Genomic DNA, 21,808 nt, shown 5'->3' on the forward strand with positions numbered 1-21,808 from the left:
GTTAACTAAACTTAACAAGAACACATCCAATGAATTTAATGGGTTGAGATTTGAATTTGAGGCTCTGCATGACATTAATCCTTGCCAATGCCACAAAACTTAGAGTGGCATTACTGCAGCCACAAAAAGAAAACGAGAAAACAACATCTAATACATTCATTTTTTATAAAGATTATCAGTCATGGTCATTTCCAAATAAACTTTTCTGAATACATGGCAAGAAAATAGCATGTTTTGTGAAGTGTTTAGGTACCTTTGAATGTTTGTACCTTTTGAGGAAGAAAAAAAAAGAAGAAAAAAAAAAAAGTTATTACTAAAATTGAGAACATACATTAGTTGTTATACTTTCAACTAATAACAGCAACTGTCAAACACATCTTTCTGAAGTTTAATCTAGCACTGCTGATTGAAGTCTTCACAAAGAGAACTGTCCAACTTTTCCTCCTATAAATACTTGCCTCTTTTTCTTTACCGAGGCATCCTCTCCACGTTTCTACTTTCCAAAGAGAGCTATTATTTATCCTTTTTATCCCCCATACAGGAGTTTTAGAGAGGCTTGTTTATTCCAAAGTGTGTTTTGGAACGTCTGAATGCATTTTGCCATTATGGTCTTTCCCAATGTACTCAACCACTCTAAAATACCTGCATATCATATAGACTGAACTTAAATCAAAACTTTGATTGTCCTATGAGTGGACATTCCAGGCAGAAAGTAGGAAAAGAGACACTCGCCTAATATATATATATATATATATAAGGGCAGAAGACAATCCAAATATAAAACAAACAAAGAAGTGTATGGTACAGATTAATAACAAACAAAAATCAGACAAAATTCTACAACAAATACTGAGCTGAGAGCACCGGAAGTGAAAATGTACAGTGTTGAAATAGCTAAAATGACTGCAAACAATGCTTAAGCCTCTAAATACAAAGGATTTTATAACAATACTGACAACAGGGTCGATAGACACTGTCTAGTACTGTCTAGAAACATTTCTGTAAAGACAGCATGTTGAAAACATGCGTGACTTTGTGCCTTTTTGGATAAAACAAAAATAAATAGATCCTTTTAAAAATGGTAACAGCAAAGAGTATCATAGTCTGTAAAATAAATGTGGAATGAGTTGAAAAGTTATGCTAACATGACAATCACACCAGAGTTAAAAAGAGTTGATCAGTGTTTTTTTCTTTTTCTTTTTTCGTTCAAACATTGAAATCTTGTGTAGCTACTCGATTAGTAAAATGCAGCCAGGCATTTGACAGTTTTTCCACTAATGAAAGGTTTTCAGTATGGATCTAACGAGCAGCAACCTAAAAACACACACACACACACACACACACACACACACACACACACACACACACACACACACACACACACAACCGTTTCGCCTCCACAATTGACATAAAAAAAAATAAAAATAAAAAAAATCTTTTTTTTCCTCTGGTGATACCAGCCATTTCCCTTTGAGGGCAATCAAAATAACCTTAAAACTGTTCAAACTATTGCCATTCTCCTCTTTGTCTGAGCTAGGAGCATTCTACAAACTATTTTAAAATATCCTCTGCCATTTGCAATGCTTCTAGCTCTTTATAAAACAGGCCTTCAGAGAGATACTATTCATGACAACACACACTACTCATTAAAAAATAAGAGGAGTTTGAAGTACGTGACAAGCTGATGCGAGTTCAGTCTGAGTCACTGCTCTCTGAGCTGGAGCCGCTGGAGCTGCTGCTGCCTGAATCAGAAGAACTGCTGCTGCCACTCAGCCGAGATGGCCCGCCCCCCTGCGCTGACCCCGCCTTCTCTGCTGGGAACAGGGAAGAGAAGTGACTGTGAGGTTCAATATACATGTTCAAAAACACTGAATATACACATTTGACACAATTAATTTAGAGTAACATAACAAAAGCCTATGTCCCTACATTGGATAGATTTGAACCCTTAACAAGCGCCCCAAGACCTTACCCGCACCTGCAATTGTGTATCATGACAAACAGAAGACATGCACAAAGAAAGCAAAGAACTGATCTTGAATATATTAAATGCCCACCAAAGCAGCTGACATCAAGTCAGTGAAGTCAGTTAGTTACAGCACAAACAAACCACATTCATCAGATATTAGCTCCTTTTACATCATCTGTTACTCTTAATCCAAATCCTATTTTTTTTTTTTTCAATGCATGAAAAGCATTACATATGAATGCAAGGCTAAACTGAAGGGCAAGCAGAAGCCCTTCAATCCGGTTAGTCAAATTAGTGAAGCACAAACCAAATTACATGTTGATGCAAAGAGAGTACGTAAAAAAAACAAAAAAAACAAGCCTATCCTTATCTGCATTTTCTCATCCTGCCCTCTTAAATCCACCCCTTCTGGTCGCCTGTCTGCTCACATCTGCACACTACCACATAGGTACCTTTTTTGGGTGGTTTCTTGTTGTGGTTCAGTTGTCCGCTCACGTCCTGTAGCCTCTTTTCTAACTCTTTCTTCTTTTCCTGAACCAGTTCCTCTTTAGACTTGGCACTCTTTTTCCCAGTGCCCGCTGCAGGAGACACACAGCGGCGACCAGTGAGTCATGGGTTGCCCTCATAGCCCACCGCCGTGGCAACAAGCAGCAAAAAGCACTCTACTACACTAGTTTATAAACTCCAAAGTAGAAAATCTGTTATCAGCAGATGTAAGTGTACCGCAGTGTGCATAATAATTAAGTGTACACTGTGGACAATTAAGGGGAAATGCAACCACAAAATAAATTCTTTGTTTCTTTAAATATTTTGTGTTAAAGGTGACTTCATAATTTTGCAAAGATGAATCTATTGTATACTGATGTACTCTTCAAACCCTTAAGGCTTCACTTGAAGGTTATTAATACTGAGAAAAGCACAAGTAAGATAATCCACCAAAAATCATGCAACACAGTGGAGAAGGTGAGTGCTCCCAGCTCAAAGGAAGAAATAGCACAGCCCATTTCAGCTTTTAGAGCAAAATGACCAGGCAAGAGAATAGAGTTGCTTGTCTGTAGACTATTGAAATAAGCTTAAATAGCATTTACAATCTGACAACACATCTTCAGTGAAATACAAGAAGGGCACTTACGTAAAGGTTTGCGTTGCTTTTTCTGTAAACAGGATTTGACGTATCGTTCAAGCTCACGCAATGTGGATGGCTTGAGCGTTTCGAAGTCGATCTCGATCTCATCTGGGTTGGAGTCTCGAAGTGATGGCTCACGTGATTGGATGATGTGGACCACGCGGCCCAGTTTCTCACCCGGCAACCGGTTTATATCCAAGCTGAGCTGTCGCTTCTCGTCGTAAGACATGGGAAGAGACTCCTCCTCGTCAGACTCATAGTTTACCGGGACAGGTTTGCCCCCCTTTTTCGGTTGCCTGTGGATTGGAGTTGAAGTTGGCTGCTTAATAATCTTAGCTCTATACACAAAATTTAATTGGTAAATTGAGATTGAAAGGTCCAAAATGTGTGTTACTTCCAACAAATGAGACATGGAGCACTGCATTGGTGTTTATATTGGTAACACTTTACAATAAGGTTCCATTCGTTAACATTAGTTAATGCATTAGGTATCATGAACAAACAACTATATATTTTTTTACAGCATTAATTAATCTTTGTTAATGTTGGCTAATAAAAATAAAATTGTGCATTGTTAGTTCATAGTGCATTAACTAATGTTAACATGTACAACTTGTGATTTTTGATTTAAAAAACGTATTAGTGCAACTGTATGTTGAAATTAACTAACTAAAATTAACCAAAAAGTGTTACCTTTATATCTTCATAGTATGATTTAAATAAATCTTATTTAATTGCTTTTAGAAGGATTTGCTGTTTTATCTATGTACAGTTGAAGTCAGAAGTTTACATACACCTTAGCCAAATACATTTAAACTCAGTTTTTTCACAATTCCTGACATTTAATCATAGAAAACATTTCCTGTCTGAGAGAATTATTTATTTAAGCTTTTATTTCTTTCATCACACTCCCAGTGGGTTAGAAGTTTACATACACTTTGTTAGTATTTAGTAGCATTGCCTTTAAATTGTTTAACATGGGTCAAACATTTTGGGTAGCCTTCCACAAGCTTCTCACAATAAGTTGCTGGAATTTTGGCCCATTCCTCCAGACAGAACTGGTGAAACTGAATCAGGTTTGTAGGCCTCCTTGCTCACACACGCTTTTTCAGTTCTACCCACAAACTTTCTATCGGATTGAGGTCAGGGCTTTGTGATGGCCACTCAAATACCTTGACTTTGTTATCCTTAAGCCATTTTGCCACAACTTTGGAGGTATGCTTGGGGTCATTGTCCATTTGGAAGACCCATTTGCGACCGAGCTTCAACTTCCTGGCTGATGTCTTGAGATGTTGCTTCAATATATCCACATAATTTTCCTTCCTCATGATGCCATCTATTTTGTGAAGTGCACCAGTCCCTCCTGCAGCAAAGCACCCCCACAACATGATGCTGCCACCCCCATGCTTCACGGTTGGGATGGTGTTCTTCGGCTTGCAAGCCTCACCCTTTTTCCTCCAAACATAACGATGGTCATTATGGCCATACAGTTCAATATTTGTTTCATCAGACCAGAGGACATTTCTCCAAAAAGTAAGATCTTTGTCCCCATGTGCACTTGCAAACTGTAGTCTGGCTTTTTTATGGCAGTTTTGGAGCAGTGGCTTCTTCCTTGCTGAGCAGCCTTTCAGGTTATGTTGACATAGGACTCATTTTACTGTGGATATAGATACTTGTCTACCTGTTTCCTCCTGCATCGACACAAGGTCCTTTGCTGTTGTTCTGGGATTTTTTTGCACTTTTCGCAATAAACTACCTTCATCTCTAGGAGACAGAATGCATCTCCTTCCTGAGCGGTATGATGGCTGCATGGTCCCATGGTGTTTATACTTGCGTACTATTGGTTGTACAGTTTTTGTAAAATTGCTCCCAAGGATGAATCAGATTGTGGAGGGCCAAAACTTTTTTTCTGAGGTCTTGGCTGATTTCTTTTGATTTTCCCATGATGTCAAGCAAAGAGGCACTGTAAAGGTAGGCCTTAAAATACATCCACAGGTACACCTCCAATTGACTCCAATTAGCCAAATAGCCTATCAGAAGCTAATAGGCTAATAGCCTAAAGCTTGCTGGAATTTTCCAAGCTGCTTAAAGGCACAGTTAACTTAGTGTGTGTAAACTTCTGACCCACTGGAATTGTGATAGTCAATTAAAAGTGAAACAATCTGTCTGTAAAGAATTGTTGGGAAAATTACTCGTGTCATGCACGAAGTAGATGTCCTAAACAACTTGCCAAAACTATAGTTTGCTATAGTAGCATGAGAGTAGCATGAGAGTAGCATGAGCCTCCACATGCTGGGAGTCTCTGCAGTGCCATGCACAACGAGCCACGTGATAAGATGCGCGGATTAACTGTCTCAGACGTGAAGGCAACTGAGACTCGTCCTCCGCCACCCGGATTGAGGTGAGTAACCGTGCCACCACGAGGACCTACAAAGTAGTGGGAGCATTCCAAATTGGGGAGAAAAGGGGATAATAAATAAATAATAATAATATTTTATATATACACACACACACACACACACGCTATATGGACAAAAGTATTAGGACACCTACACATTACACCTACAGGAGCTTTTATGACATCCCATTCTAAATCTGTAGGCATTAATATCGAGTTGGTCCGCCTTTGCAGCTATATCAGCTTCCACTCTTCTGGGAAGGCTTTCTACAAGATTTTGGATTGTGTCTGTTGGAATTTTTGCCCATTCATCCAGAAAAGCATTTGTGAGGTCAGACACTGATGTCGGACGAGAGGGCCTGGCTTGCAATCTCCGTTCTAGTTCATCCCAAAGGTGTTCGATAGGGTTGAGGTCAGGGCTCTGTGCAGGCCAGTCAAGTTCTTCCACACCAAACTCATCCAACCATGCCTTTATGGACCTTGTTTTGTGCACTGGGGCACAGTCATGCTGGAACAGAAAAGGGCTTCCCCAAACTGTTTCCACAAAGTTGGAAGCATAGAATTTTCCGAAATGTTAATGCCTCAGCTTATAAAAAGATATCCAAAGCCTTGAAAATGCCAGTCAGTACTGTTCAATCACTTATTAAGAAGTGGAAAATACGGGGATCTCTTGATACCAAGCCAAGGTCAGGTAGACCAAGAAAGTTTTCAGCCACAACTGCCAGAAGAATTGTTCGGGATACAAAGAAAAACCCACAGGTAACCTCAGGAGAAATACAGGCTGCTCTGGAAAAAGATGGTGTGGTTGTTTCAAGGAGCACAATACTTGTTGACCCCTCTCCAAACATAGCACTTATGGTTGTGACCATAAAGCTCTATTTTAGTCTTATCACTCCAAATTACAGCGTGCCAGAAGCTGTGAAGCGTGTCAAGGTGTTGTTGGGCATATTGTAACAGGGCTTTTTTGTGGCATTGGCTTCTTTCTGGCAACTCGACCATGCAGCTAATTTTTGTTCAAGTATCGTCATATTGTACTCCTTGAAACAACCACACAGTCTTTTTCCAGAGCAGCCTGTATTTCTCCTGAGGTTACCTGTGGGTTTTTCTTTGTATCCTGAACAATTCTTCTGGCAGTTGTGGCTGAAATCTTTCTTGGTCTACCTGACCTTGGCTTGGTATCAAGAGATCCCTGAATTTTCCACTTCTTAATAAGTGATTGAACAGTACAGACTGTCATTTTCAAGGCTTTGGATATCTTTTTATATCCTTTTCCATCTTTATAAAGTTCCATTACCTTGTTACACAGGTCTTTTGACAGTTCTTTTCTGCTCCCCATGGCTCAGTATCTAGCCTGCTCAGTGCATCCACGTGAGAGCTAACAAACTCATTGTCTATTTCTACACAGACACTAATTGCAATTTAAAAAGCCACAGGTGTGGGAAATTAAACTTTAATTGCCATTTAAACCTGTGTGTGTCACCTTGTGTGTCTGTAACAAGGCCAAACATTCAAGGGTATGTAAACTTTTGATCAGGGCCATTTGGGTGATTTCTGTTATCATTATGATTTGAAAAGGAGCCAAACAACTATGTGATAATAAATGGCTTCATATGATCACTATCCTTAAATAAAAGATAAAAACAAAAAAAAACAAAATTTCACAATTTCTGCCAGGGTATGCAAACTTTTGAGCACAACTGTGTGTATATATATATTATTTGACATGCCCAACATATTGGCCGATCACTACCTATTTACAAAGGAAGTCTGCTTCTATTGTACTTCCACTATAAGTGCAAAATTGTCAACCTGTCAAAGTTTTTGTCTGCTTTTTCAAACTTTGGGGCGAGTCGAAAGTATTTTCTATGGTAATTGACTGAATCTGTATTAAGCTTGTGAGTTAAACCTGGAATATTCCTTTAAATTGTATTGTATTACAAAACATAACAATATTAGTGCACTGTATTACAATTAAATAAACATACTATAACATATTATACAGTATGTATGCTTAATATCAGCCATGTTTTCGGAACCATATCGATCGACCACTAAAATCAGAAAGAAAACCTACAAAATGCTATAGATTTAGTTTTAAACTCAGGAAAAGAACCTTACCTTGTAGTGGATGTGCTGTTAGGTTTCCGCGCAGAGGTCTTTTTCTGCTGAGGGGGCTTATTCTGTTGTGTTGACTTGGCCTTTTTTTCATCTTCTTCCTTGACCTTGTTTTTGTCTTTGTCCTTCTCTTTGTCTTTTTTCTTCTTCTCTTTTTCTTTCTTCTCTTTCTTTTTCTTTGGTTTGCTTACAGGACCCTGTGACAGAGCGGCCAGCTGTTCATGAACAGCCTTCAGCTGAGGAGGAAGGTGAAGGGAATGGTTAGCAAGCGGGGGGGGGGGGGGAATGGATCATGCTGCATCGTTGCTAAATGTTAAAGACTAGGATCTTAGCTGCATGTGCAGGGATGGATGATGGGACTGGTGATGGAGGGAAGAGTTTTTAGAGGATAATGAATTAAATTTGTGGCCTATACAAATCACCCGATACCCAATTTTCATGGAAATGCTCCCCCCAGAAAAATTCAGTTTGCATGGGACACTTATTTTGAAGATCACGTTTCTAGCCAGGTAAAGTTTTGTTTTCTTTAGATTTTTTAGAAACATGATGAACATAATGTAAAAAAAATTATATTTAAAGAAGAAGGGTGTAATTCCTGTGCCATTAGCATCACCAGCATCACCAATCAGAATAGGAGAAATAACGATGAGGTTTCCCACACCAAACCATAAGGTTGGTCCTACAAATGGCTTACTTTTACTTGTCTCTGCATATTAAGCTGGGATTTTAGATTTTAGTATTTTAACACTGAAAAGCACATTAATATATTGGTCTTCAGCAATCTGTTAAGATTTCCACAAAACCAATAACTTTCTCGCAGTTGCACCACCTTTAAAGAAAGAAAGAAGACTCTTTACATGATTTGGAAGCACTCGAGACTGCATCCCATCCAACAGTTTAGATTCTCACTGATAAACACGTCAATCAATGTCATTGACAAAGCAGAGAGTGAAACACAGCCAACAGATTAGCTGAGTGACAAAGCAAGCTCACTTGAGGAAGATGCCCAGCTCAAATACACCCCAAAAAGCACCACTTAACCCTCTACCGCTCACTTAAGAAGAGGCTACGAAAAAATGGAGGAGTTAGTGGGGTGGGGGACCGGGAAGTAAAAATATAATTCACCTGAAAACGTTTGGCACACCCGTTTTTTGTCCCCGCCCTGTTACCATTGGGGTGCTCCACAACGAATTGCTGGTAAAAAAGCCAAAGTGAAATCAGGGGACAAAATAATCACTCTCAAATATGCATTTTAACGTTAGAATACTATAACAGACTACGTCACGATAAGAGCAGATTACTTACAATCAAATGACAATCACTTAGTGTGACACTGAGTGATACAGATTTAAGAAATAATCATCTTAAATCTAACAGCATGCAAGTCAACATATACCAAGATGCCAACACAAATTGCAGAGGCGGTAGAGGGTTAAACTTTCAGTCCAGGGTAAAAATGGGCAGTTATTCAGAGCTTGTGTCTAAAACATTAAGAAAATGAGAGATTAAGAAAAAAAAGTCCAAACATTCCAAATGACTCTGACACAAGCAGTCAGAGTGATGAGATGGTGAATGTGGTGGGGGAGGGGGAGGGGGTGTGGCCTCTGCCTGTCTCTCCACCCTTGGTTTGGATCTTGGTCCTCAGTGGTGACACCAACCTGTTTGCCACTAACCTGTTCCTGCAGCTCGGCCAGCCTGGTGGCCCGCTCCTCCTCTGAATCCGAGCTGGAACTGGAAGAGTCTGCGCTGCTCTCACTGCTGCCGGTGCTCTTGCTCACCACCGCTGTGGCCGATACTGCATTAGGGGAGGACGGCTCAGCAGGTTCATCAGGCATCTTAGCAAATTTCATCTCAAACACATCCTGTAGGACACAACAAGATTGGATGGTGAGGTCTAAAGTTTTACGAGTCATTTAGGGCCACAATGGCTCTCATTTTAAATGTTTGCACCTGTAGTTTTCTCGCCATGGCAACAACCTCATGATCAGGCGGGTTGTACTTGTAACAATTTGAGAACATTAACCGAACATCTGCTGCAAAGCTTTGGGCATCTTGGTATTCTCGGCCATCCATCTTTTTCTGAAATATAGGCATGGTATGAAACAGTTTAGTTTTAAAAAATATACAATGTAAGTTCTAGCATCAAATTATTTTTAAGCGCTGATTCAGATGTACAAAGAAATAAATGACATATAACCATCATCATATCAGGATTCCTAACCTATGTTGACCAACAAATTTCCATGACCTTTCCAGTCGTTTGTGATTACTGGATATGGATTTTTTTTTATTATTATTTTGATTCAGGCCGAATCAATGATAATGAAACATTTAGATCAAATCACTGAAAAATACTGACTCAAAAAGTTTTACTCTACACATGCTCCACATGAGAGGAAATATTTTTAAAGCACAGCAAAACTAGAAAAATGGATGTACACTATAAACATTTATATGACTTTTCCAGGCCTATAAAACACAATTTAAAAAGTTTTCAGTGACCATGGGAACCATTTGTCTTTGCAAGGTGAAATCTCAGGACATACTTTGACAGTGCTAAGGTCCATTGGTTGCTTGATGATTTCATGATAGTCATGAAGCTCCAGGGCTTCTGCATCAACAGGCTTGTAGAAGGGCCAGGCATAAGCTGCATGTTTCTTGGAAAGCATCTCTTTAAGGATAGTGTCACAGTATTTGAGATGATCATTGAGCTTGCTTTTCTTGTTGCCTTGCTGTTGGATGTCCCCATCTTCCAGGTCCTTTTTGGGAGGTTTGATGGGTCGACCCGTGCTCTCTCGTCTGGAAATGACTTTACTGTGTTTGGACTCCAACACTGCAGTGGGCGACTCACTTCTGCTGGCAGTGATCGCACAGGTTGTGGGCGTGGTAGTGTCTGCTTTCCGCTTCACTCCTTTCTTCTGAGGAAAATGACATCATGCATGTGTGTTAGAACACATATTACTGAAACAGGGATGTGCAAAACTACATATTTTTTAAACTGACTAATCACTGGGTTGTCTGAAAAACTATATTATAAAGTAATATTCCGGATTCAACACAAGTTAAGCTCAATCGACATCATTTGTTGCATAATACTGATTACCACAAAAATTTCATTTGACTTGTCCCTCCTTTTCTTAAAAAACAAAAGCAGAAATCTGGGTTACAGTGAGGCACTTACGATGGAAGTGAATGGGGGTCAATTTCTGAATGTTAAAATACTCACTTTTTCAAAAGTATAGCCACAAAGACATAAAGGATATGCATGTAAACATGATTATAGCGTGATAAAATCACTTACTAACCTTTCCTGTGTAAAGTTATAGCCAATTTTACAACTTCATTGCCATGATGATGTAATGTCAACAAATCCTAAAACGACTGTAAAAATGATGATTTAAACAACTTTACAGCTCAAATAATACATGAGTTTTAACAGAAGAATTAATGTAAGTGCTTTTATAAAATTATAAGCTTCACATTTATGCCTTAAAACCCTCCAAAAATTGGCCCCATTCACTTCCATTGTTAGTGCCTCACTGTAACTCGATTTTTGCTTTTCTTAAAGAAAAGGAGGGATGAGTTGAATTTTTTTTTTTGTGGTATTCAACATTATGCCACAAACGCTGTCGATTGAGCTTAACTTGTATTGAACCCGAAATATTCCTTGAAGGAAGCCCTGTTTCATTAGGCTGGTTTAGGGTCACCAATCAGACATGTTTTCTTAGGGTACGTTTACACAACAACGATGTCCTAAAAACGGAAAAGTTTTTCCTTTGCGTTTTTGAAAAGTTTTGCGTACATATGACAACTTTGTCAAAACGATCCCCGTTCACACGGATCCGCGAAAACGACTAAAAACGCTGTATTATGCATGCCAGGCCAGTAGCTGGCGATGCCACTTTGTAAAGAAACACTACGGGCCTGCACATGTAAGCATTCTTCCACAGAACGGTGAATACAAACAATGAAGATTGCGATCACTGGTCGTAGTAATGATGCGGTAAATCTACACTTTGCTGGAGAAGTGTCAATAAACTCAAAATCTTGAGCAACACAAACACAGTCCTGTAGTCCACCATTGTAGTTTTGAATGTCTCGCAGGTTGTTTTGAAGTACTAGCATGCATGCCTGTAGACTGAACACGTAATACTCGTGCGCATGACGTCATCGTTTTCACAAATTCGCGTTTTTGTATGTTTACACTGAGACGATAACAGCATCGTTTTCAAAAACTAGCACTTTGAAACCCATTTTGAAAAATGCAAAAGTTTGCATTTCAGGCCCCAAAACGCCATTGTCATGTAAACGAACAGCCAAAACGCATAAAAAGTTTTCAGTTTTTAGTTGAAAATGTTGTCATGTAAACGGCCCCTTAGAGATAAAGTTGAAGTCAGAAGTTTACATACACATAGGTTGAAGTCATTAAAACTCATTTTTTAACCACTCCACAGATTTCATATTAGAAAACTATGGTTTTGGCAAGTCGTTTAGAACAACTTTGTGCATGACGAGTAATTTTTCCAACAATCGTTTACAGTCAGATTGTTTCTCTTTTAACTGACTACATCACAATTCCAGTGGGTCAGAAGTTTACATACACCAAGTTAACTGTGCTTTTAAGCAGCTTGGAAAATTCCAGAAAAAGATGTTAAGCCTTTAGGCAATTAGCTTCTGATAGGCTAACTGGAGTCAATTGGAGGTGTACCTGTGCATGTATTTTAAGGCCTACCTTCAAACTCAGTGCCTCTTTACTTGACATCATGGGAAAATCAAAAGAAATCAGCCAAGACCTCAGAAAAAACATTGTGGCCCTCCACAAGACTGGTTCATCCTTGGAAGTAATTTCCAAATGCCTGAAAGTACCACGTTCATCTGTACAAACAATAGTACGCAAGTATAAACACCATGGGACCACGCAGCCATCATACCACTCAGGAAGGAGATGCATTCTGTCTCCTAGAGATGAACGTAGTTTGGTGCAAAAAGTGCAAATCAATCCCAGAACAACAGCAAAGGACCTTGTGAAGATGCTGGAGGAAACAGGTTGAGAAGTATCTATATCCACAGTAAAACGAGTCCTATATCGACATAACCTGAAAGGCTGCTCAGCAAGGAAGAAGCCACTGCTCCAAAACCGCCATAAAAAGACAGATTACAGTTTACAAGTATACATGGGGACAAAGATCTTACTTTTTGGAGAAATGTCCTCTGGTCTGATGAAAGAAAAATTGAACTATTTGGCCATAATGACCATTGCTATGTTTGAAGGAAAAAGGGTGAGGCTTGCAAGCCGAAGAACACCATCCCAACTGTTAAGCATGGGGTTGGCATCATCTTGTGGGGGTGCTTTGCTGCAGGAGGGACTGGTGCACTTCACAAAATAGATGGCATCATGAAGGAAAATTATGTGGATACATTGAAGCAACATCTCAAGACATCAGCCAGGAAGTTAAAGCTCGGTCACAAACGGGTCTTCCAAATGGACAATGACCCCAAGCATACCTCCAAGTTGTGTCAAAATGGCTTAAGGACAACAAAGTCAAGGTATTGGAGTGGCCATCACAAAGCCCTGAACTCAATCCGATAGAAAATTTGTGGGCAGAACTGAAAAAGGGTGTGCGAGCAAGGAGACCTACAAACCTGACTCAGTTACACCAGTTCTGTCTGGAGGAATGGGCCAAAATCCCAGCAACTTATTGTGAGAAGCTTGTAGAAGGCTACCCAAAATGTTTGACCCAAGTTAAACAATTTAAAGGCAATGCTACCAAATATTAACTATGTGTATGTAAACTTCTGAGCCACTGGGAATGTGATGAAAGAAATGAAAGCTGAAATAAATCATACTCCTTACTATTATTCTGACATTTCACATTCTTAAAATAAAGTAGTGATCCTAACTGACCTAAAACAAGGAATGTTTTATATGATTAAATGTCAGGAATTGTGAAAAACTGAGTTTAAATGTATTCAAATGTATATGTGCAGCCCTTCAATAGGGTAAATGACACATTAAACAACTAAATAGGATGAAAACTATATATGTAACTTGTCAAAACGGTCATAGTACTCACAACTACAAGAGACCTGCAAATTATGCAATGAACTCTTTTTACAGACTGTGATGACGCATTTCCACCTTAATTTAGCAGCGTAAATCTAGTAAACGTTTTTATAATTTCAATGATTTAATGGACATTTTTAACATTATTCTTTTTTTCTTTTTGCTGTTGGAGCAAATAGGAATGAAAAAAAAAATATTGCTATGGTCTCCCATGTGCAACAAAAGTAGTCTTTTGAAGGCTTCAGCAGTGGTGCTTTATAGGAGAATTTAAAGGCTATGAATTTAGAGATGCAACATTGCAGAGAGGGGTTTTTTTTGCATGCTGACAGTCTTACAGCTACTTTTAGACTGTTAGCACGCTAAAGCACAACATGCTGTCAGCACGCTAAAACCGCCAGCTCTAAAGAAAAACTGCAGCTCTAAATTCATGCCCTTTAAAGGGGTCATGACATCAGGAATCTAATTTTCCTTGATATTTCGACATATAAAGGTCATGGTACTATATAAACATTAGGGCTGAGTATCGATACAGATTTCCTGATTCAATTTGATCCTGTTCACAAGCTCTCAATTCGATTCACATGGGTATTTTTAATTTCCCTTTTGCTTATATATGAAATAAATTCTTTCCCAGCTAATGCTGTGAATTATACAGGGGACCTTCTAACTAGGTACAATATGAAAATATACATTTTACTAATTATATTTTATTAGTTTTTCATCATTTTGGTCACATTTTCAAAAATGAACAGATCAATGTATTGAATTAATAAATATGATATTATATTGCATATATTATATTTTCTTAAATTTTTTTATTGTTTAATTGCATAATTTGTACTATTTACAGGTATTTACATGGATTTGTTAAACATGTGCTAAAAACCGGTAGTCTCTTTAAGGAAATCCGGATTCCGGAACTTCTGTAAAGAGCATCTGTATATAAGCTCATGTTGATGAGAGAGAATCGAATGGCTTTATCACATCTGTGCTATGCCTGATTACAATTAAATGTTTCTTTTTTTTTGTTTTTGATCAACAACTGACTATAAAGAACAGAAAGAGTATTAAAAGAGACATTATTCAATGAAAAATCGGTTGCATGGATTTTTTCTTGACACATGGAACAACTTTTAAACGAGGATCTCGCTGCAGAATACTCCACCACTATACCACAATTACTGGTGAGTGAAATCTAAAGATTTACCAGCCAGTTGCCAAATATATAAATTCAGTTGCATAGCGTGAAATCTGGTTGCAAATGCAAGTGATTTCCTCTCATTGTAGTGGAGGGTTGCACATAGAGTAAAAGATCAATCCATGGCTTTTCAGAATCAATATCGAATCGACCAAATTTAAAAAACCAATTAATCGAAAATCTATTTTTTTGCCCAGCCCTAAAAGAACCTAACTTTAAGTTTTAGAACTTAAAGCTTCTCCTCCAGTCCAAAAAGAGCATTTATTGTTTCCATCCTGCAAAAACAACTCGTTTTGAAATTGGCTACATTGTGATGTCACAGTGTAGTGTCATTTGCATAGTTCCCACCTCCACAACATATGTAATTGTCGCAGGCGGTGAGTTGACAGAGAGAGAAAGCAGCTGGGATACTGCAAAGTCTGAAGGGCCCCAAAGTTAGGAATGAGTGGCTAATTCAAACAAAGTTCCAGAACGCAATCATTTGGGAATAAATGTTTGGATTCATGGATGAATTCTTCTGAGAACCAAGGCTTTGCAAAAACAATTGTATTGAAAAATGTAGCAGTGGCAACAGTATTGGACACAAAAGTAATGCTGGTGAGTAGCAAGTGATTTGAGATTAAATTATTCAAGTATGGCAGAAGAACACGGAGTGCAACGAAAAACAATGGTGAAGTATATGGTAGTAAGGCTGTCTGCTTTCTCATCTGTCTTGTATTAGCCATGATGTCCCACACTTTGGCCGAAATGAATGCATCAGGACACCCATTTTCCCGTATTTAAGTGGTAAATATATCATGGAAGACCCCCTCCCCTGGTCGACTGGAGAATCATTCGAGGGAGATTCCCCAGCCGGCGAACATCGCTTACTTCCTGACACGGGATGCATATTATTTTATCACCAAATCTTGTATGCATAATAAGAATTGGGGAGAAACAGTGTGATGATTTTGTTCAGTTTCTATTGTTATTTCAGTCAATATGTAAAGTGTGCTTTACATAAATTGGGACATATAGCCATCAATGATTTCCGGGACTGAGTGCTTTTAGGGGATTTTGTAAATTGCTTGCAAGTTTTCATTCTTGGAAAATACAGTTCCACACTTGTAATGGTAGGAGGGCGTTTGCTTTTCAATGATGTTAGCCAATCATAACAGTGGTGGTTAAAGGTGAAGTACTCACAAAACCAAGCATTTCAGAGAGAGGGCCAAAGACAGGGTAGAAAAAAGTCTGTTTTTTTTGCAATTATTTTTAAATAAACATTATAAGCGAAACTCAAGGAAGAAAAAAATATATATATATTATGCATGTCATGACCCCTTTAACCCAGTCAATAAAAAATATTACAGCTAAAAAACAAACCAAAAACTATTTAAAACTCACTATTCCATCATCTTGAAACACCTCTAAACTTAAAGGTGAAGTGTCTAACTTTTTTTTTATGTCAACATACGTTCTAATATGCAGTAAGCAAGCCATTTGTGGGTTTACCTTCCCCAAAAGTGTAAACACTGAGCCACCAGGCACTATCAAAACATTTATGTTTTTATTTTGAGCATCCCATTCAGATCCACCTATCCCTTTCTAGCTCAGCCTATAGCGTGAGTTTGGGGCATGGCTACTTGTAATAAACTGTTCAATTTCCATGGCAGACGTGTTACAGAGGAAACAAAACGTAGCTTCGCCAAAATTCGAAGACTTGCAAGAAGACAAAGAGACCGAGGATGGAGTAAAACCAGAGTGAACGTTTACAAGCGTGAGCCTCCACATGCGGAGTCTCCGCTGTGTCATGCACAACGAACCTCATGATAAGATGCGCGGATTGACAGTCTCAGAAGCGGAGGCAACTGAGACTTGTTTTCCGCCACCCGGATTGAGGTGAGTAACCGCACCACCACGAGAACCTACTAGGTAGTGAAATTGGGCATTCCAAATTGGGATAAAAAATAAAAAAAGAATTCTCGTACCTCTTGTGCTAGATCCCCAGCACACCAGCTGGCGTTCAATCCGGCAATGTTATCGGACGAGCCGATTCCTCTGCCACACATTCTGTCCTGTGTGTTTATTATAGTGGTCTTGTTTATAACGATGTTAAACGTTTATCACCTTTTACATTTGTTTGGCCTATTTGTTAATAGGGAATCAGAGAGTGCAAAAGGGCGTGATGTGTCTGAGGGGTGTTGGCAAAGGTTGTTTGAAAACATACATTATTTTTGTAATTCCATTTGGTTCCACTAGTAGTGCAGAAATTACATACTTCACCTTTAAAGTCATGACTTTTTTACTTTGTACAAAACAATATTTTAAAAGAAAACCAATCTTTACACAATGGCAAAATAGCACATTCTCTGCTTTGACAAGAAGGAAATAAAACTTTGGTTGTATCCACATAATTTAAGCTGGTCTTACTTTGACAACAGGCTGTGCAGTTTGGATCATGGATGTGGCAGGGGGCACAGCTTGGACATTGGAGGTGATGGTCGAGACTGGAGTTGCAGCTATTACAGGAGTCTGAGCCAGCTGAGGGGGGGAGCTCGGACATGACGAGGATGGAGAACCAGTCGTCAGTGCTATTGATTGTTGGTTTTCTGTTTGGATACGTTCAAGACAAGTTCAGTAGGAAACTCTCCTGAAAAACGCATGCCATTGGTAACTTTCAAAAGGTTTACTTCAAATGAATTACCTGAACCAGGGGGTGCTGCAGGTTTTCGTGCTTTGCCCTTTGGAGGTGGGGGTAGAAGCTCCACCTCCTCCTGGGGCATCTGAGCTACCTTTTGGAGGAATATTTTCTCCAAGGCTTGAGCCATGAGAACAATGTCATCCGTGGGCTAGGACAATAGCAGGAAACAGTAAGAAAATATAATAGGGAATGTAATGCATATAGTTACACATTACATAACAGGATGGCATTAGAAGAAGACATTTTATAAAATAGTGGTCGACCAATATAGGTTTTTAAATAGCCGATGCTAATATCTAAAGAGCAGGGTTGCTGTTGGCTGATATAATGCTGATTTATATCATACAATTTAATGATTGCAGATAATAAGTACATCAAAATTCCTGAATTTAAAATATTTGACACAAAATTAACCCAAAATGGCCAAACAACGACCAATTAATTGGCTTGACTGACATATATTGGTCTATCACTATTATAGAAATGACAACAATTATATATAATATAACGTCTTTTAATAATTTACCTTGTTATAGATGTAACAGTTTGTGAACATAGTGTTAAAGTCCTGCATGCATTCACCAGCAGTCCAATAATAATTATTCTCAAGTCGCTTCTTTATGGTTCCCATGTCCATTGGATTTTTAATAACTTTATGGTAGTCCTATATGATACAGATAATTAATTATAAAATGAGCAACACACTAGATAAGACAAAAAAACCAAAAACTAATATTTATTATAAAATCTAACAATATGGGAACTAAAAGGCAACAATTTACTTACTGGCAGATTCAATTTGATGGCATCCACAGGTGTATAAAAGGGCCACGCAAACTGATGCTTCCACAGAGTCTTCACAACCACATTCTGCATATACTGTAACTGGTTTGTTTTTCGACCAGGCTTACTGGGGTTTGTGACCTCAGGTGGAGGTGGGTTTACAATAGGTGGAGGCACCTGGGCATTGGACGTGACTACCGACATACTCGCCAGTTAAGCGGAAGAAGATGCTTGAATGCTGTCTGTACGTCTCTTAGCTCAATGACCCTCTTGCAGCTCCTTGGTCCCACCTCGACGCACACATTCCATCTCAAGACCTGAGTGTCAGCACTCTGCCAGTAAACAGGAAAATAACTCAATTAAATCAAAAGCTATGAAAAATAAATGTCTGAAAAAGCTTTGTTATATACACTATGTAAAATAAGTCATGGAAATTTAGTTGTACCAGCCATTTTTACCTCACTGCAAATTTGCACTTGTACTTTGTTTATATATTATATTCAATTATACAATTCTGGTTAGATGCCAGCTGTATTTCATTGGCTCACAATAACAAAGATGAATCTTATCTATTTTTTCAGTAAGACCACCATGTTGAAAACAATGATAAAGTCAGTGATTTGCATGTTGCAAACAGATAACAAACAGTATTTGTATTAAACAATATTAACTATTATTGATTGTTGCAAAAAAAAAAAAAAAAAAAAAAAAAAAAAGTATACTCTTATTCTGACCAAAATAAATAATAATAATAAAAAAAAAAAAAAAAAATATATGAATAATTTTGCTGAACACTATCCAGACTAAATGCAATACTAGAATCTTGTAATGTGTTAAAAGCCTGAGATACAGCGTTTTGAAAGGGTTTTTTTTTTTTTCAAATAAATGAATGGCTGGTAAAATCAGCAAAATAAATAAAACAAATTATAATACTTTTATTATATATATTAGTAAACTTGTGTTTTCCACTTGATGTTTTGCAGTAGTTATATTTAATCCCTCTTTTAAACATCTTTTAAAACGGACTATGGGAGACCATGTAAAAATCGCAGGTTACACTGAAATAAATCATGTCCAAAACATTAGCCAGCAAATTCCGCGCCTGCGCCCTCTTTCACGGGGCTCCAACCGTAAACTAAACTGGAAATCCATTTAGCAAATGCGCGTTAAAGTAACGGCACCAGGCGTGTGTATTAAAGTTCTTTAAAAGATGGCGGGCACGGGAGAGACAGGGCATCGAGAGAGGAATGCCGAGGATCGAGCCCCACCGTGTCTTTAACACAACCATTGTGTGTGCATGCCGTTCAGCCAGCTAGCTACTCAGCGGGCTCTTTTGAAATCATGCCACAATGTATTCCCAAATCCGGATGCCACATTTGATACAACAAGAAAAAACATCACGAACGATTACAGCGAGCACCACGTTCACGGATCGAAACGGCTGCGCTTGAAAGGTTTTGTTACATTGTTGCAAAGCGCCGATCATCAGCTCCACTCTGTCAGAGGAGATCCTGCTAGCCACATTCAGCTGTGTTTCCCCCCCAAAAGATCAATATGCATCATCTAAACTGAACACAAACTTCAATCGGAATGCGCTAAACGTATATATGTATGGTATACTTTATTACTTTCACTCCAAGCAGCTCCGGTAGCGTTTTCCTTGCAGATTTTCGGGTAGCTTTTATTGCGAAGAAGCATAATAGATGGCTGGGGTCGACACTGGTTGGGTAGTGTTGTGCGCATGCGCGCCGTCTCGCACAGTATTGTGGTTGCTGTTGTAGTGTGAATGGATAACTGTCGCGCTTTAATAGTGTTTTATAATAGCTTTAAGTTATTTTGTATATGTTGTCATTGACCAGGAAAAATCAACTAAATCATATCTTCTGTTGAAAAGAGTAATTTGTTATTGTTTTTTTCTCCCACTGTGTAACTGTAAACAAAGAACATTTGTAAATTGCTCATTTTTTGACATTCAAACAAATATTTGTATGCAAAATGTGAATATCTGTTTCGTATCCCCCACTATGTACAAGCATAATAATAATAATAATAATAATAAATCTAATGTAAATGTAATAATAATATTACACAGACAAAAAATACGAAACTGTCCTATTCCATAGTAATATTCTGTGAGAAATACATAAAACTACCAGTTCATCTTATGGATAAAAAAAATATCTCGTGAATAATTAAGAAATGAATTATAATAGAAAGGTTGATATGCTTATTTATGGTATGGAAAAAAGTAAAACTATCTGACAGTAATTTGGTGTAAAAACAGCATAAAAATTGCTGTATATTGTTTTATTTGTATAACTTGGCAGATTCATGTTTTTTTTTACCCCTCAATATTGTTTTTTTCCCCTCTTACTTACATTTATTTATTTATTTTTATTTTTTTGCTTTGAACATGTTAAACACGTTTATTTTCAATTAAAAATAAAATCCCAGATCATTTCTATATGATGCGAAATGAACACATTTCCCTTTATTACTGTGCAGATTGTTGCACTGTTACTGGCAAAATCCTAAGATTATTTTGCTCATGTAATTTATTTAGGGAAACCAGAGTGATTGAGTTTTCCATCTGTTTATGTAATAATCAGGTATCTTCTCTTTCTCTACAGTCTGTTCCGATCAAGCCAAAGTACTCTCGCAGGCCACACAAAAGCTGGCCAGTTTATGTAAGATGGATTTGTGTGGCTGTGTTGTGCTAAAATATTGTAGCCTACAAAAAACAAACAAAAAAAACTGCTTAACCCTTGTGTGACCTTAAGGACATTTTTGTCTTTTTATTTATTTATTTATTTATTTATTTTTAATTTTTTTTTTTTTTATCATTTTGGCTGTGTTAATGCCAACGGCATAAAATTGGCCAAAGGTGTGTATTTTCTGGGGAATTTTGATATTTCAACCTCAGTTCCTATAATACATCTATAATACACTGTGTACATTAATAGATACACTCAGGACCTTAAGGACATAAATGTCCCCATTGAAACCCATTAAAACTGCAATATTTGATCCCAGTGCCATTAAAGTATAAAATCTTGAATTCTATGATATTATGCTTTCATTCCGGAGCCCTGGCTTCAAAATGTAATTTTAATATTTCCACCAGATGGCACCATTTTTCTCATGTTTAGCCTATACATGCTTTTTCTTTTTTTTCTTTTTTTTTTTCTCTATTTTCATGTTTGCTGTATTATAGAGCACTGCAGGCCAATTGAATAAATGATGCAGCTAAAATTGTGTGGGTGTGTTTGTATGGATGTCAGAGTGTGTTTTGTATGTGTGTAATGAGAAATGTGTGTGTGTGTGTGTGTGTGTGTGTTTGTGTAAAAAACAACAGTGGCATTATGTAAACAAACTAGTATTTAAAGTGTTAAAATCCTGAAAATGAATGAATATTTGGTAGTTATGATCAGGACTGATGTTGGTTAAAAAAATGAACTCATTGAAAGTGAAAAAT

At 38.0% G+C, this 21,808-nt stretch overlaps 1 protein-coding gene across 10 annotated transcripts; it reads right to left on the reverse strand.

Annotated features, from left to right (window-relative positions):
- Nucleotide 1: 1 nt before the first annotated feature.
- On the reverse strand, nucleotides 2-20,205 carry LOC127438357 (bromodomain-containing protein 3-like). 10 transcript variants are annotated; one of them, XM_051693910.1, is made up of 13 exons: nucleotides 19,962-20,205; nucleotides 18,337-18,665; nucleotides 18,077-18,214; nucleotides 17,554-17,698; nucleotides 17,280-17,458; nucleotides 10,155-10,523; nucleotides 9,559-9,687; nucleotides 9,282-9,470; nucleotides 8,734-8,802; nucleotides 7,612-7,844; nucleotides 3,102-3,391; nucleotides 2,422-2,547; nucleotides 2-1,814 (listed from the first exon to the last, which is right to left on the reverse strand). In XM_051693910.1, exons 2-13 carry the CDS (start codon nucleotides 18,535-18,537, stop codon nucleotides 1,693-1,695), a joined length of 2,190 nt encoding a protein of 729 aa, XP_051549870.1. In that variant the 5' UTR covers nucleotides 18,538-18,665; nucleotides 19,962-20,205; the 3' UTR covers nucleotides 2-1,692. The 10 variants fall into 10 exon arrangements, with proteins under 10 accessions (XP_051549870.1, XP_051549876.1, XP_051549868.1 ...); XM_051693916.1 differs by having other exon boundaries at nucleotides 7,612-7,805; nucleotides 10,155-10,526; nucleotides 19,962-20,201; XM_051693908.1 differs by having other exon boundaries at nucleotides 2-1,811; nucleotides 10,155-10,526; nucleotides 19,962-20,201.
- Nucleotides 20,206-21,808: the final 1,603 nt, after the last annotated feature.

The sequence above is a fragment of the Myxocyprinus asiaticus genome, chromosome 4 (assembly GCF_019703515.2).
Source record: "Myxocyprinus asiaticus isolate MX2 ecotype Aquarium Trade chromosome 4, UBuf_Myxa_2, whole genome shotgun sequence".
Lineage (NCBI taxonomy): Eukaryota > Metazoa > Chordata > Actinopteri > Cypriniformes > Catostomidae > Myxocyprinus > Myxocyprinus asiaticus.